Source organism: Nanorana parkeri, unplaced genomic scaffold (assembly GCF_000935625.1).
Source record: "Nanorana parkeri isolate BGI_ZX_2015 unplaced genomic scaffold, ASM93562v1 scaffold2367, whole genome shotgun sequence".
NCBI lineage: Eukaryota > Metazoa > Chordata > Amphibia > Anura > Dicroglossidae > Nanorana > Nanorana parkeri.
The window spans coordinates 51,433-67,508 of NW_017308635.1; the positions used below are offsets into that span (position 1 = coordinate 51,433).

At 41.3% G+C, this 16,076-nt stretch overlaps 1 protein-coding gene across 1 annotated transcript in view; it reads right to left on the reverse strand.

Moving 5' to 3' along the window:
- Positions 1–6,902: 6,902 nt before the first annotated feature.
- Positions 6,903–16,076, reverse strand: part of FAM198B (family with sequence similarity 198 member B) — a 35,352-nt gene continuing 26,178 nt past the window's right edge. The window contains exons 3-4 of the mRNA XM_018573405.1: positions 8,884–9,110; positions 6,903–7,184 (exon numbers count right to left, since the gene is read on the reverse strand). Of these exons, the coding sequence (XP_018428907.1) occupies positions 6,977–7,184; positions 8,884–9,110 (435 nt within the window). The 3' untranslated portion in view covers positions 6,903–6,976. The remainder of the gene's footprint in view (positions 7,185–8,883; positions 9,111–16,076) is intronic.

Consider the following 16,076-nt stretch of genomic DNA (forward strand, 5'->3'; position numbering starts at 1 on the left):
GTTCCTTGTTTTTTTTTTTGGGGGGGGGGGATTGCTAAATAATGGAATTGTCAAAAACTGTGTGTGTGTTTTCCAAAAGTCTAGTTTGTGTATGTACTTTCTCTGTAACCTTTAGTGAATGGGTAGGGGTTACTCATTTACAAGGGAGGGCGGCATCTGGGTGTTTTTTTTTAAGTTGTGGGTCCCTCCTAACATTCCTACCAGACCTAAAGGGTCTGGTATGGTTTGGGAGGGGAGCCAAAGCCAGCCGATGTATGGCTGAAAACAGCCACACACAGCTGAAGTGAATAGCCGAACATGTTCTGGCTCCCTTCACTACGGCTAGGCTTAGTGAATAACCCCCTCAGTATTTTCTTTTACTGGGGGCTGCTGACTACATTTTGTGATCCTAATGACATTGTGCAGCAGTTTAAAAAAAAAAAAGGCAACACCCGCTTACATGTTTCTACCCTCCTAAGAACTGGTGCTGATTACATTTTTTAATTCACCTAATTTACAGTTCTTTAAAAAATATAAAAAATGTTTATTTATTTATTAATCAATTCTGAAAGTCTACATAACATTTACCAACATGGTAAAAGCGGTGATTTTACAATGGTACCATATGTAACACTTGGGTTTACAATATGATTGAGGAACACCACCTGTCACAGGTAAAGATCAAACACAATATTACTTGGTGTTACCCTTTGATAAGTCAGTCCTTCAACATTGACATGATTTCAAGTGCTAAGCAAGCATATATAAATAACTATTTAAATATATGTTCTGTGCAATTTTTTTAATTTTTCTTTTACTTCCATTGTAAACATATTAAAATGATTCACAATAATAATTTAAAAGGCAATTATGTTCCAAGACCCTCAGGGAAAAAAAAGTTAAAAATGTATTTGCAGTACTGTAAAATAGTAAAAAACACCTTTCATTAATAATGCCAATGATGCATTATTATTTTTTTTCTAATTAAACATATAATCATAAAGAATACATGAGAATAAACTATAGAGAGAATTGACAAGAAAGACTGTCAAAGGCTGAATATACAAGGAAAGAGACCAGATGTCAAAGGTATAGTAGCAGGATCTCCGTGGTCATACCAGTGATTAGGGCTCGAGCGAACATGGGACCAAACTATAACCCTTTGCTAGTACTTTTTTGGAGCTTTCACTTCCAATATCCATGCATTGTCATCAATTCTATGATATGAATGTATCCAAACAGAAAACTGTAAGCTTTGCCTGTACAGAAAGGATTAGGTGGCTGCAGGTATGTGCAGTCAACTTCAGCACCACTTCCCCAATCCTTTATTTTGTCATGAAGTAAACATCTAAATATTGAAATAAATGTCCTACTGATCGCTTAAAGTGACATTAAACCCTCAGATTTTTTAACATAAACCAATACTGTAATGTGTGCCTTACTGTAATCCATGGTTGTTTCCCTTCTCTTTGCTGCTCTTCCTTTTAAATTCTCATGTCTTCTCATGCTTGGGGAGAACTTCCCTTTGCAGCTCAGGGCCTCTTCCTGTAGTGCTAGCTCAGGTTACAAACCTATACACAGACACCATATATCCATTCCTGAGACAAGGCAGTCTGCTGCAAAACAGAAGTTCTGCCCAGCCCAGCCCAGTTCTGCAACAGATACAGATTTAAAAGGAAGAGCAGCAGAGAGAAGGGAAACAACCATGGATTACAGTAAGGCACACATTACACTATTGTTTTATGTTAACAAATCTGAGGGTTTAATGTCACTTTAAATGAATTCACATTTCAGCTTTGCCACTAAATAATAAACATTTTGTTTCTGTACACAATTACTGATAAACAGTAGAACAGCACATTCTTAATGTACAGTTAAAGCTGAACTCTAAATTTGCCTGATTATTAGCTTTCTATAATACCCTGCACTGCAGGACTCAAACCTGGAAGGGTACTAGGAGCTAATCTGTGCAGTTCTGACAGTAAACATGCTGGCAGCATAAGACAGCAGAGTGAGCAATATGTTAATTCATTACTGATGGTCTTTCACTGTCTAATCTACAGGCTGAGAGGCATACTTTGTCAAGCTGCGCTGCTGCAGTGGAGGTTAATGACATGGCTTTGCTTTTCATAGTTACATAGTTACATAGTATTTGAGGTTGAATAAAGACATTAGTCCATCAAGTCCAACCTATTAGGATCTCATTCTAGGAGTACCTGTACCCCTGTATATTACGGTCCCTTAAGAAATCGTCCAAAAGTTTCTTGAACAATTCCACATTCTTTGCTGAAATCACTGTCTGTGGCAGTGAGTTCCAGACCCTAACTGATCTTACTGTGAAGAACCCCCTTCGCCCCTTGTGCTGGAATTTTTTTTCCACCAATTTTAGGTGGTGGCCTCTAGTTTTTGTAATGGAGTTAATTTTAAACAGTTTATCGCTGCCACCATTGAACATTTTGTACATGGAGATCATATCCCCCCTCAATCTCCTCACCTCCAATGTGAACATGTTTAAATTTAGTAGCCTTGTCCTCTAAATTGGTCCTCCATACCCCTAATTAGTTTGGTTGCCCTCCGCTGGACTTTTTCCAACTCAAGGACATCTTTTCTTAGTACTGGTGACCAGAACTGGACCGCGTACTCCAGATGAGGTTTTCGACAGGGGTGCCTCAATCACTAGACTAGATATAAAGAGTCACAAATGTTTTGACAGGTAAAGAAGTTCCCATATACGTATTTTCACCGTACATTAAGCTGTTTCCTTGGAATTCAGCTTTAATTCATAACTTTACTTTACCTATAGTAATAAATAATTAATATAATAGCAAAGTAATAAGTGCACAAAAGCAAAAAAAGGGATTGTGTACTTTCTTTCCCACCACCAGGGCTGAGCATTGTGAATATGATAGTTGGATTGGGAAGCGGGGAAGAGTGTGCATGAGATATTTAAAATGACACTAAATGCAGGAGTTAATTCTTAAAAATACATTCAAGTACCTTAACTATTAACAATCTTATTTGCGTATCACTCAGCTGTAGATCCTCAAATCATCTCTGAATTCATGTCGACACTGTCCTTACTTCTGGAGAGTGGCTACTTTTGTTCCCCATGGTCCCTGTGTGTTGTAAAATAGCCACCGCTCCAAGCTCACTCCCATGATGGACTACAATCTCATCTTTAGTTTACTCATTTGTATTGAGATTGTAGTCAATCGCAGGAGCAAGCTTGGAGCGGTTGCTACTTTACAACACACACAGGGGCCATGAGGAACAAAAGTAGCCATCCTCCAGAAGGAAGGACTGTGTCAGCACCAATTCAGAAATGATTTGGGGAGCTACAGCCGAGTGATTCTCAGATACAGTGGCGTCACTAAGGAAGTACGGCCAGTAGCCGGGTGACACCATTGGAGGACAGTCATTTTGGTGGCACGCCCTCTGAAAAGTCGGCCATGGACCAAGAGCCTGACAGTTGCAGGATAGAGGAGGGGACCCGGCAGCATACCTTATCCCACCGGGTGAACATCCCCTCCTATTTCTGCTGGCATCCATCACCAAGATGGCTGCTGGCAGGTAACACCAAGATGGCCGTGCATGCCATTGACATCACGCGCACACGCGTGCGCTGATAAGATACATTTTTGGTAATAGTTAAGTTAAAACGTATACGGGAGTGTCTAGGTAATGTCTCGCTGGATCAGGGTGGTATATAAAATGAACCTAATTATTTGCCGACTTTGTGCAATCTAAAGGTTGAGTTGAAAATGCAAATACACTAAATATATTGACCATTTAAAGAGCGAATAACCATTTCCATTCATTTAACCTCCTCTGTCCTGTAGTTGCTGCCTTCATCATTTGCTGTCATAGTCCACAATGATTTTATAACAATGTCAGTCTAAAGGACCAACACTCCATTCCTACATTAAAAAAAATAAAAAGCTGCAAGAAAAAGCAATAACAAGGAGAACATAGTTAATATAAAAACTGCAGCAAAAGAAAAACTGGTCCATTGCCCAAAGTAACCACTCAGCTGTGTTAGCATTTATTCTGTTACCTCTATTAGGAACAAAAAGTCAAATAATCATTGATTGTTATGGGCAACACCTCTATTCTTGTTCCAGTTTCTATAAACCACCTCCAAAATTTTGGTCCTGTATGAAAGCAGGATAAACTGAAACCATGTCTGTTATATTGTTTCAAAGTGTACTGTTTGCTGTTGTAACAAATGTATAAAACCTTTGTATTGTATTTTTTGTGTATTACACTGATCCTTGTAATATTAATAAAGATTTACATTTGTATTGTCAGCTAAATATGTGATTATTGTGTGTACCAGAAATAAAGTAAAATATATTTAATAACTAGTATCAGTGTACTAAATGTTAATATATTACAAAACATATTTACAGTATAAAAAAGTGAGGCTGTGAAATCATCAATCTAAATCCATTTTAGAATCTATTTAATTTGATCGTATTTGTATAGAAGCTTTACTGCAATCCTGAGAAACGTTTAACAACAGAGGAACAATCTAGTGTATGCAATGAGGATGTACAAAAATCAATGATTATACAAAATGAAATAACCTCTTCATCTATCATCTTACTGTAGTTGTGTTAGGTAGCAAATTATTTCTGAATGCTTGAATTTGGCGTTTATTACTTGCCTGTCAACATTTCTCATTGCATTATTGACTGAATCAAACTGAGTCCATGAGAACGTTCTCCTAATGGCTCTCTATGTTCATTTTGAGTGAGAGACATGCATTATGAAATAACATATTCCTAATCTCTTTGCTCATTGAGGCTTCTTTTTCCAGGCACATTGAGTAGATGAGCTGTGTCTTTAACTCCCCCAAGTTTAAACAAAAGTGTGAACATTTACTGGCACAGTACAACTGACTAAGCTGATGAATACACGACTGCGCCTTACTAACTTAAATTTTGCAGAAATATAATTCAAAGGTATCCCATTGCACTCAAAACAGACATATACTAATGTGTAGCTCGAATGGGTGCTGAAATAGCCAACGGATGGCACCGTAAAGGTGCCCATACTCCTTACCACCATCGCAAGACTTTGTCTTGCGATGGTCGTATGCTTCTTGAAAGCCTGTACGATCTGCCCACCTTGGACGGGCAGATCGTACTTGCGATCACTTGCGAGGGGCGGGCTTCCGATGACGGCAATGCAGAACGGGCAGTGTGCGCGTGCGCACACCGGCCCGTTCCGCAGCTATCGGGCGAGCAGGCTAGAAACCCGCCGAGAATCGTACGATTCTCGGCGGGTTTTCGAACATGTTGGCGGGTTTTCGAACATGTTGGCTCAACAAAAGACGTGCACACTGCTCGATTCTCGTACGATCGCGGGATTTCGCCCGATTCTCGTATGAGAATCGAGCAGTGTATGGGCACCATTAGACTAAAGGAGATAATTAGGTCACCAGCACACGAAGGTCCACTTCATCAATCCATCTTTTATTGACGTTTAGATAAATATGGTGTCAGGCAAAGCATTGTTTTGCCTCCTGAAGGGACCACAGGTGGTTCCCGAAACATTGCATTTGCTTGTGATACCATGTTTATCTAAACGTCAATAAAAGATGGATCGATGAAGTGGACCTTAGTGTGCTGGTGACCTCATTATCTCCATTTGTTGAAATGCCACTTCTTCAATGCTCACCAGCCGTTGCATATATTCCATATGTAGGTGTGTGGAATACCTGGTCATCTGGTGTAAGCTGTGGTTTCAGACCAAGACGTATTCGTGCCAGTGGGAGGAACCATTGTAATAGTGGGGGAAACAAGTGTTATACCCATCTGGCTTAATGAGTACCTGCTTCGGCCGGCAGACACTGAAGAGGTTGTGTTTCAACAAATGAGCTGTCAGAAAGGTAAGTATAGAGCTTTTTTTTACAGGTATGTTATTCCTAATTGGGCTGAAAGGGTCACTTAGAAGTACATCTAAAGCATCCTGTGTGGCAGCCTAAACAATTTCTAAAACCAGTTAATATGTAATGCACAAGCTGTATAAAGTAAAATAAACATCCTTTTGCTCCCCTGAGTGAGCCAAATTCATCTTCATTTGTAATGTACATGCACCTCTTCCCAGACAATGCAGGTTACAGTTGGAGGGTTTCAGCAACAAAGGCAGTGCTGTTAATCTAGAAAGCAGTGGGCAGCACTAGGTGTGGATAAGTGATGATTGACAAGCTACAGTCTTGTGAATCAGCATTAACAATGTTAATAGCCCCACCACCTGCAACATTTTTATCCCACTGTAGTGCAAGCAGGCATAGTCTACATAAGGGTGGTAATGCTGCTCTGAATTCAGGAGTAGTGCAGTTGTGTTGTCACACTATCACAGGAAGCTGCATGAGGTGGACTTTACTGGCAGGATCAACAGGTATTTGTAGACTTTTCAAGAGGACTATGTGAAAACTGTACATGAAGATGACCTTACAGTCAAGTGCTGCAGCACATGGGAGACCATAGTTCTACTTTAAGTGCCTTTGGTGCAATGTGAATGAAAATATATTTTTGAAAACATGAAATAGGAAAATGAAAGCTATGTTATATATTCTAAAGGCATGATTACAAGGAAAATATACTTTTCCATAAACCACAATTTCATATTTTAGCACCAAACTGCAGATTATAGAATACCAATCAGTCCTATAATGATGCTTCATTCGAACTGAAACATGCAACATACAATGTTAGCAGATAAATATTTGCATCAACTTTTCTGACCAGTTTATCTCACCAACTTTCTTTTACCCGATCCAAACATAAAAAGACATTCATGAATTATTGACGGTAATTCAGTAACGATAGTGCAATAGCACAGTGTATACACTATTACTCCACACTTACTACTAGAAGACCAGGCCTCCCATAATAAATTGGCCATGTCTTTGTGTATTTTACTGTTTCAAGTAAACGTCACATAACATTTCTGATTTTACTTGCTCAGTTCTTTGAGGTGATTGGTCAATTTACTCATTCATTGCTATGACTTTAATTCCATGGGCATTGATGTAAGTCAGCAGGATTTTGGCCCTTCTTTCTATTACATCAATAAGTTTTTCGATCCCTTGACGTCCTCTCTGACTTTCCCAGAAGACCTTGTCCAGAAAAAATGACTGAAGGAGTCTTTCTCTGAGTTTCTGACTTTTTAACACTGAAACAGCAGATTCAGGTAACCTGGAACGGGTGGAAAAAAAACAAAAAACTTTAGTGTATTAACATCAACATTATGAAAATATTTTCTTTGTGATATGCATATCTCCCTTTAGGCACTAAGGGCTCATGTCTGGGGTTGTCAAAGCAAGAGGAATGTCTGATCTAACAGTAACCTTCCCCACTTCTGCTAATAAATTGTATGTCCAGCCATTTGTGTTGGATAGAGCAAGGAAGGGTTAGAACTACCTTCAGGTTTTTATTGTTATCCGGGACTTTGTTAGAGATACTTCCCCACACCTGCTTACTTTTTACTAGACAGAAAATAAGGTGATCCTTCGGCTCACTTCCGCCGCCGGAGCCCTTCGGTTTAGTTGAACCAAAGGGCTGCTGTACAGGCTACTCACAACAGCCCGTACATCAGCCGAACTGTAGTGACACAAGCGTGTGGTTTTCTCACAGCTCGCTCCGCCGAGTTGTAATAACAGATCAGCATTCCCAAATGACCTGGGGACGCTGATCTGTCATTAAACAACAACTGGGTGGAGCCGGCCGTGACATCATGGACAGCTCCGCCCAGTTGTTATTCATTGGCCGGGACCTGCTAGAAGACTTTGGCAGGTTCCGGGCCAATAGGAAACAGCACTGCCCAATTGTTTTTCTTTTTTTTTTCTTTTCTTTAAAACATTTTTATTTTCCTATTTTTTTATCATTTTTTAAATCATTATTCAACTTTTTCTTCCCATTCTTTTCACTTTTTTTCTATTCTGCTCAGAACCTCGGAGGTACCAAGCAGAATAGCCGAGCTGAATGCCGCTCGACTATTCACTCACTGTCATTCGGCCCCTATGAGAAAAGGGCGAACGGCAGCGAGTGAGCTGCTGGAGCTTTGGCTCAGCCGATCCATATGTTGAATCGGCTGAGTCGAACTCCTTCTGCACTTCGGCTCAGCCGCACATGAAATCAGCCGTACAAGACTGAAGTGAGTAGCCGAACAGCGTTCGGCTCACTTCACTTCGGTTGGGTTATTCACTCAGCTGCCTTCGGCAGCTGTGTGAATAAGCCACGAAGTGTGTGACTGAGCATCACACAGCTTCTTCTATTGCCAGCAAATAAGAACCTGTGTCACAGGACAGGGAAGGCACCTGAGTCTAAAGCTGGCTATATACTATTAGATATTTTTCTTTCAGCTTTAAGGCTGAACCAAATAATTTTATAGATTCCTCCACCCAGATTAGACAGCTTTAATAGAGGAATCTCCTGATGTGACTACTGTATTTTAACAGTTAGCCCTGCTGGATATCAAAATACCTAAACAGTGCATGCATCTGATTGAATGCAAGTGCTACTCAGCTGACAATTTTCTACCCGGCTCCTTTGATTTTTTTCAAGGCTATCTGGAAGTCAGGGCAACCTACTGAGCAAATTTCCCCCACTTTATAAAAAAACAACTTTTTCGTTAATTAATACAGTTGTCAATCAGAACTGGCAGAGCAGAGTATCTACCACACCCTGTGAGATAGGCATTCATTGGCTGAAAAGATAGAAGACATAGTTTCTGCTACAAAATAAAATCAGTATTGAAGGCAGGGGTTTACCATGAAGGAAGAACAAGGAAAAAGGGGCAAAAGGGAAATAACAGGTAGAGGGAACAAACCAGGGGAGAAGATGGGAAGATTATTAAAGAAAATGTATGAACATTAACTTTGCCTGAGATGCTTACTCTTTTATTCCTTCAAGTAACTTAAAATTCAAATTATCTTCACTCCTGTCAAAATATCCTTTATTTGCAATGAAGACCAAGTGCCGAGGGTCATGTTTCCTTTGTACAATGTGTGTTAGGTCAGTGTCCTGGGGGTCATCACATTTTATATGTAGACCTTGTTGGACACAGGTATCTTCTTTTCGAGGTCTGAAGCCACAGCAGTTTTTGTCAAAACGAGTGTAAACCTGTAAGGAAGTTGCAGAATAAAAAAAAAACTAAAATAAGTATTTAATAATAGAACTATAAAATGCTGATTATTTATTATTACCTGTATCAATTAAAGCATTACCTAGATCTCCCTTTCCAAGCACATTATCACAACCCTGAATGAATCGTTGTTACCAGATGGTAAGAAATGCATTTCTGTAATGACTAGGGAAAGCCTCTACTGTGTAAGGTCACCACAGACATTAGATCATTTTCTCATCATGCCGAAGTGAGCAGGACTGGATGAAAACCAGGATGTCTATGAGGAACCAAGACATAAGCAGATCTATAGCAGATGTCTCTTTTGGGAAAAGATTATAAATGGGTTTAGATATTTCTGCTGACTGAATTACTATTGTTAGAAAAGCACCAGGGGTACCTGTAGTGTACATGCTTATAAATATGGACTTTTACACCCCGAGGCCGGGCCTCGGTGGCCTTGTGGGAAATCCGGGCCTGTATACACAAAAACTAATCTTTGTATTCAGGGTGGCAGCCATACTTGAAAGCCAAAAACAGAATACCTGAGTGTGGTGAAACTTACAGCCGGTGCACACCTGGATGATCCAAGAGCGTGCGGCAATTTTGCACGATACCGCGCTGCAATGGAGTCGAAGTCGCCCATCATCGATGATTGCCCCTGTGGGTGTCATTATTTTGAATAGTTCAAAAAACATACACACCCATCACACTACTGACCGGATAGAAAACCCTAATTGTAGGGTGGGTGCTGAAATGACCGTGGATGCCTCTGCAAAATAAGTCCAAGAAATACAAAATAGGTCACAAGCACTCCAGCATGTAGAAAAGTCAATGTTTATTGACTTCACAGGTGTCACATCATCAGAGTTTGTAGCCATGTCCAGCTCTAATGATGTGACACCTGTGAAGTCAATAAACATTCATTTTTCTACATGCTGGAGTGCTTGTGACCTTTTTTGTATTATTTTCTAATCGCACCCCAGTCGCGCTGGGCAGATCACGAGGTGCATCGCAAATAAAAGGTACATGTACCTTTTTTCTGCGATTGCCGCACAGATGTACCACATTGAAATCAATGGGGCCGTGCGGCAATTACTGTCTGCAATTGTGCACGAACGCGCGATCCCAGGACCCGCGTCCTGGATTGCTCAGGTCTGCACCAGCCCTAAGAGTTAAGGACAGTTACATAGGTTAAAGGCAATTCACATAAGGAGGAGAAGAATTAAATACTGACTGGAAGCATGCCGATGAGCCTAAACTTATTACTGGTAGTGTAAATTACGAACTGAACTACTGTTAAAGGGGAGAGAAAAGTAGCCAACCTCCAGAAGGAAGGACAGTGTCAGCACCAATTCAAAGAGACTTGGGGATCTACAGCCGAGTGATACACAAATAAGATACATTTTTGTTAATAGTTGGGGTTCTTTAAATAATTTTTTAAGATTAAAAGAAGTTTAGTGTCACTTTAAACCTATCCAGAGCATACAGCCTGTAAGCCAAATGCAACATTTGTTTTTTTACAATTTTCTGTCTGAACGCAGCTTCTGATATAGCCTGAAGGTGCTCAAATAGGAGGTGCTCAAATAGGAAAATTAGGCAATCATCCACTATTGGTACATTTAGCCCACAAATAGTCAATGTCATAGAAAAGTAGGCTGCACCTCCCTTCATAGCAAACAGAAAAGCAACTACAAACAGAAAATTCTGTAGACATTTCTACATAAAAGTAGCTTGTATTTTAAGTATTTAAGCCCTTTAAACACAAAATAACATGACAATGTGCTACATTAACACAGATAAGTAAGGGTACCACCATGAATTAGTTTTAAGAAGATGATTCAGATTTAGACTTTTCCACATCCAGCACATTTCCACATTAAACGTATGTTGGAAGAGTGACTGATGCACATTTCCTGCTTCATCCTGGGCTCCACCCTGGCACAGCTATGTTTAGCTTGGAGAACATAAAAGTATGATGCTACTGCTAAATATAGGGTTTTAAGCCAGAGAGAACAAGGCTATTTCCTATTTCCCAGTCTGCCACAGCCACAAACATTCCCTTCTGCTCTGTCTAAAGCTCTATAACAAACAACCAGGTTCTATATATGTCAAGAAACTTTGTGATACTTTACCAGCAGTTGTTTCATTTAACACTATAAAGGTGGCACATCTCTCACTTAAGGTCCCCACACACCATGCGATAATCGTACGATAATCGCGGGAAATCCCATGATGGTACGATTATCGTAAGGTGTGTGGAAGACGTGCGACCTCTACTACTGTAAGGTCGTACGACTTTTAACTTACGAACATGTTCGAAAACCCGCCGAGCAACGTTGTTCGATGTTCGGCGGGTGTGTAGCATGTTCGTACGATAAAAGCCGGACGGGCCGGTGTGCGCAAGCGCATCGCAAGTACGATCTGCCTGTCCAAGATAGGCAGATTGTATGTTTTTTTAAGTACCTTACAACCACCGCACGACAAAAGTCTTGCGATGGTTGTAAGGTGTGTGCCCAGCCTTAGAGTGACTAGTGGTAAGATATATGGCCATGTTTTTTCTAACCTCTGCACTACAGTGACCTGCTAATTGTTTTCTTTGACTTGGTTGAGGGTACATTTTAATGCATGCACAGTGAGAGTATAGTTCTCTTTTCTACTTAAAAATATAAATACAGTATATTGAAAAATATCTATATTCTGGTTGCAGGGGCCCATTATTGCTTGGTATTTATCTCCTCATCCCTAGTCTAATTGTACTGTACTGCTCGTCAGTATTGTAGGGTCACCTCTAAGCTGCCCATAGACTCTGAAGGGATGATGCAGCCTTCCTAGAACACACTATGCAGAGCGTTCTATTAACTAATAATAGTTTTAATGTATAAGGAAGAACAATAACGATTGGGACAGGTCACCCACAGATTGGGAACAGTGTTTCCCAATCTGCCTGAAAAATGCTGGCTAGGGTGTCCCTTTGGCGATCTTGGTTTAAACAAAGATGTATTGCTTACTTTTCCTTGAAACACATATAGAATAAAAAAGGGAGGACAAAGTCCAGAGTTAGTCTTAAGGTGCCCATACACTACTCGATTCTCGTAGGAGAATCGCGGGAAATCCCTCGATCGTATGAGAATCGAGCAGTGTGAACGAAGACGGGCGACCGTTTTTACTGTACGGTCGCACGTCTTTTGTCGAACCAGCATGCTCGAAAACCCGCCGAGAATCGTACGATTTTTGGCGGGTTTCTCGCCTGCTCTTTCGACAGCTGCGGAACGGGCCGGTGTGCGCACGCGCACACTGCCCGTTCTCAGCGGGGCGGGCTTTCGATGATCGCAAGTACGATCTGCCTGTCCAAGATGGGCAGATCGTACGAGCTTTTAATAAGCTTACGACCATCGCAAGACAAAAGTCTTGCGATGGTCGTAAGGTGTATGGGCACCTTTAGTCCACAGTAAATATAGCTAAATAATTCTTATAGCAAAGGACCATAATTATCTGCTAACTATATCTCACTAATACTCGAAAACTAATTTGTATCACCTGTATTCCTACAATTTAAACCAATTGTTTTATACCTGTCACAATTCCTATTGCCCGCACCACCAAAACAATGGTAGCCATCACGATTTTGATGTTTAGCAACACTTAGGGGTCTATTCACGAAACTGCCGAAGGATCTAGCCGTAGCTTCGGCCGATCCTTCGGCTAGCTTCGGCCCCAGGACCCCTTCGGGTCAGTAGAACCGAAGGGGAACCCATCACACTACTGACCGGATAGAAAACCCTAATTGTAGGGTGGGTGCTGAAATGACCGTGGATGCCTCTGCAAAATAAGTCCAAGAAATACAAAATAGGTCACAAGCACTCCAGCATGTAGAAAAGTCAATGTTTATTGACTTCACAGGTGTCACATCATCAGAGTTTGTAGCCATGTCCAGCTCTAATGATGTGACACCTGTGAAGTCAATAAACATTCATTTTTCTACATGCTGGAGTGCTTGTGACCTTTTTTGTATTATTTTCTAATCGCACCCCAGTCGCGCTGGGCAGATCACGAGGTGCATCGCAAATAAAAGGTACATGTACCTTTTTTCTGCGATTGCCGCACAGATGTACCACATTGAAATCAATGGGGCCGTGCGGCAATTACTGTCTGCAATTGTGCACGAACGCGCGATCCCAGGACCCGCGTCCTGGATTGCTCAGGTCTGCACCAGCCCTAAGAGTTAAGGACAGTTACATAGGTTAAAGGCAATTCACATAAGGAGGAGAAGAATTAAATACTGACTGGAAGCATGCCGATGAGCCTAAACTTATTACTGGTAGTGTAAATTACGAACTGAACTACTGTTAAAGGGGAGAGAAAAGTAGCCAACCTCCAGAAGGAAGGACAGTGTCAGCACCAATTCAAAGAGACTTGGGGATCTACAGCCGAGTGATACACAAATAAGATACATTTTTGTTAATAGTTGGGGTTCTTTAAATAATTTTTTAAGATTAAAAGAAGTTTAGTGTCACTTTAAACCTATCCAGAGCATACAGCCTGTAAGCCAAATGCAACATTTGTTTTTTTACAATTTTCTGTCTGAACGCAGCTTCTGATATAGCCTGAAGGTGCTCAAATAGGAGGTGCTCAAATAGGAAAATTAGGCAATCATCCACTATTGGTACATTTAGCCCACAAATAGTCAATGTCATAGAAAAGTAGGCTGCACCTCCCTTCATAGCAAACAGAAAAGCAACTACAAACAGAAAATTCTGTAGACATTTCTACATAAAAGTAGCTTGTATTTTAAGTATTTAAGCCCTTTAAACACAAAATAACATGACAATGTGCTACATTAACACAGATAAGTAAGGGTACCACCATGAATTAGTTTTAAGAAGATGATTCAGATTTAGACTTTTCCACATCCAGCACATTTCCACATTAAACGTATGTTGGAAGAGTGACTGATGCACATTTCCTGCTTCATCCTGGGCTCCACCCTGGCACAGCTATGTTTAGCTTGGAGAACATAAAAGTATGATGCTACTGCTAAATATAGGGTTTTAAGCCAGAGAGAACAAGGCTATTTCCTATTTCCCAGTCTGCCACAGCCACAAACATTCCCTTCTGCTCTGTCTAAAGCTCTATAACAAACAACCAGGTTCTATATATGTCAAGAAACTTTGTGATACTTTACCAGCAGTTGTTTCATTTAACACTATAAAGGTGGCACATCTCTCACTTAAGGTCCCCACACACCATGCGATAATCGTACGATAATCGCGGGAAATCCCATGATGGTACGATTATCGTAAGGTGTGTGGAAGACGTGCGACCTCTACTACTGTAAGGTCGTACGACTTTTAACTTACGAACATGTTCGAAAACCCGCCGAGCAACGTTGTTCGATGTTCGGCGGGTGTGTAGCATGTTCGTACGATAAAAGCCGGACGGGCCGGTGTGCGCAAGCGCATCGCAAGTACGATCTGCCTGTCCAAGATAGGCAGATTGTATGTTTTTTTAAGTACCTTACAACCACCGCACGACAAAAGTCTTGCGATGGTTGTAAGGTGTGTGCCCAGCCTTAGAGTGACTAGTGGTAAGATATATGGCCATGTTTTTTCTAACCTCTGCACTACAGTGACCTGCTAATTGTTTTCTTTGACTTGGTTGAGGGTACATTTTAATGCATGCACAGTGAGAGTATAGTTCTCTTTTCTACTTAAAAATATAAATACAGTATATTGAAAAATATCTATATTCTGGTTGCAGGGGCCCATTATTGCTTGGTATTTATCTCCTCATCCCTAGTCTAATTGTACTGTACTGCTCGTCAGTATTGTAGGGTCACCTCTAAGCTGCCCATAGACTCTGAAGGGATGATGCAGCCTTCCTAGAACACACTATGCAGAGCGTTCTATTAACTAATAATAGTTTTAATGTATAAGGAAGAACAATAACGATTGGGACAGGTCACCCACAGATTGGGAACAGTGTTTCCCAATCTGCCTGAAAAATGCTGGCTAGGGTGTCCCTTTGGCGATCTTGGTTTAAACAAAGACGTATTGCTTACTTTTCCTTGAAACACATATAGAATAAAAAAGGGAGGACAAAGTCCAGAGTTAGTCTTAAGGTGCCCATACACTACTCGATTCTCGTAGGAGAATCGCGGGAAATCCCTCGATCGTATGAGAATCGAGCAGTGTGAACGAAGACGGGCGACCGTTTTTACTGTACGGTCGCACGTCTTTTGTCGAACCAGCATGCTCGAAAACCCGCCGAGAATCGTACGATTTTTGGCGGGTTTCTAGCCTGCTCGTTCGACAGCTGCGGAACGGGCCGGTGTGCGCACGCGCACACTGCCCGTTCTCAGCGGGGCGGGCTTTCGATGATCGCAAGTACGATCTGCCTGTCCAAGATGGGCAGATCGTACGAGCTTTTAATAAGCTTACGACCATCGCAAGACAAAAGTCTTGCGATGGTCGTAAGGTGTATGGGCACCTTTAGTCCACAGTAAATATAGCTAAATAATTCTTATAGCAAAGGACCATAATTATCTGCTAACTATATCTCACTAATACTCGAAAACTAATTTGTATCACCTGTATTCCTACAATTTAAACCAATTGTTTTATACCTGTCACAATTCCTATTGCCCGCACCACCAAAACAATGGTAGCCATCACGATTTTGATGTTTAGCAACACTTAGGGGTCTATTCACGAAACTGCCGAAGGATCTAGCCGTAGCTTCGGCCGATCCTTCGGCTAGCTTCGGCCCCAGGACCCCTTCGGGTCAGTAGAACCGAAGGGGTGCTGTACGGGCTATTCACTATAGCCCATACAGCTCACGAACATGGTCGAGCGGCTCAGTTGAGCCAAACGCATATGCCTCGGCTCGGCTGAGCCGCGCTGAAAGCCGAAGCTGGCCGAGCGGCCTGCCATTGGCCGGCCGACAGCCTGCTTCTAACAGCTGGG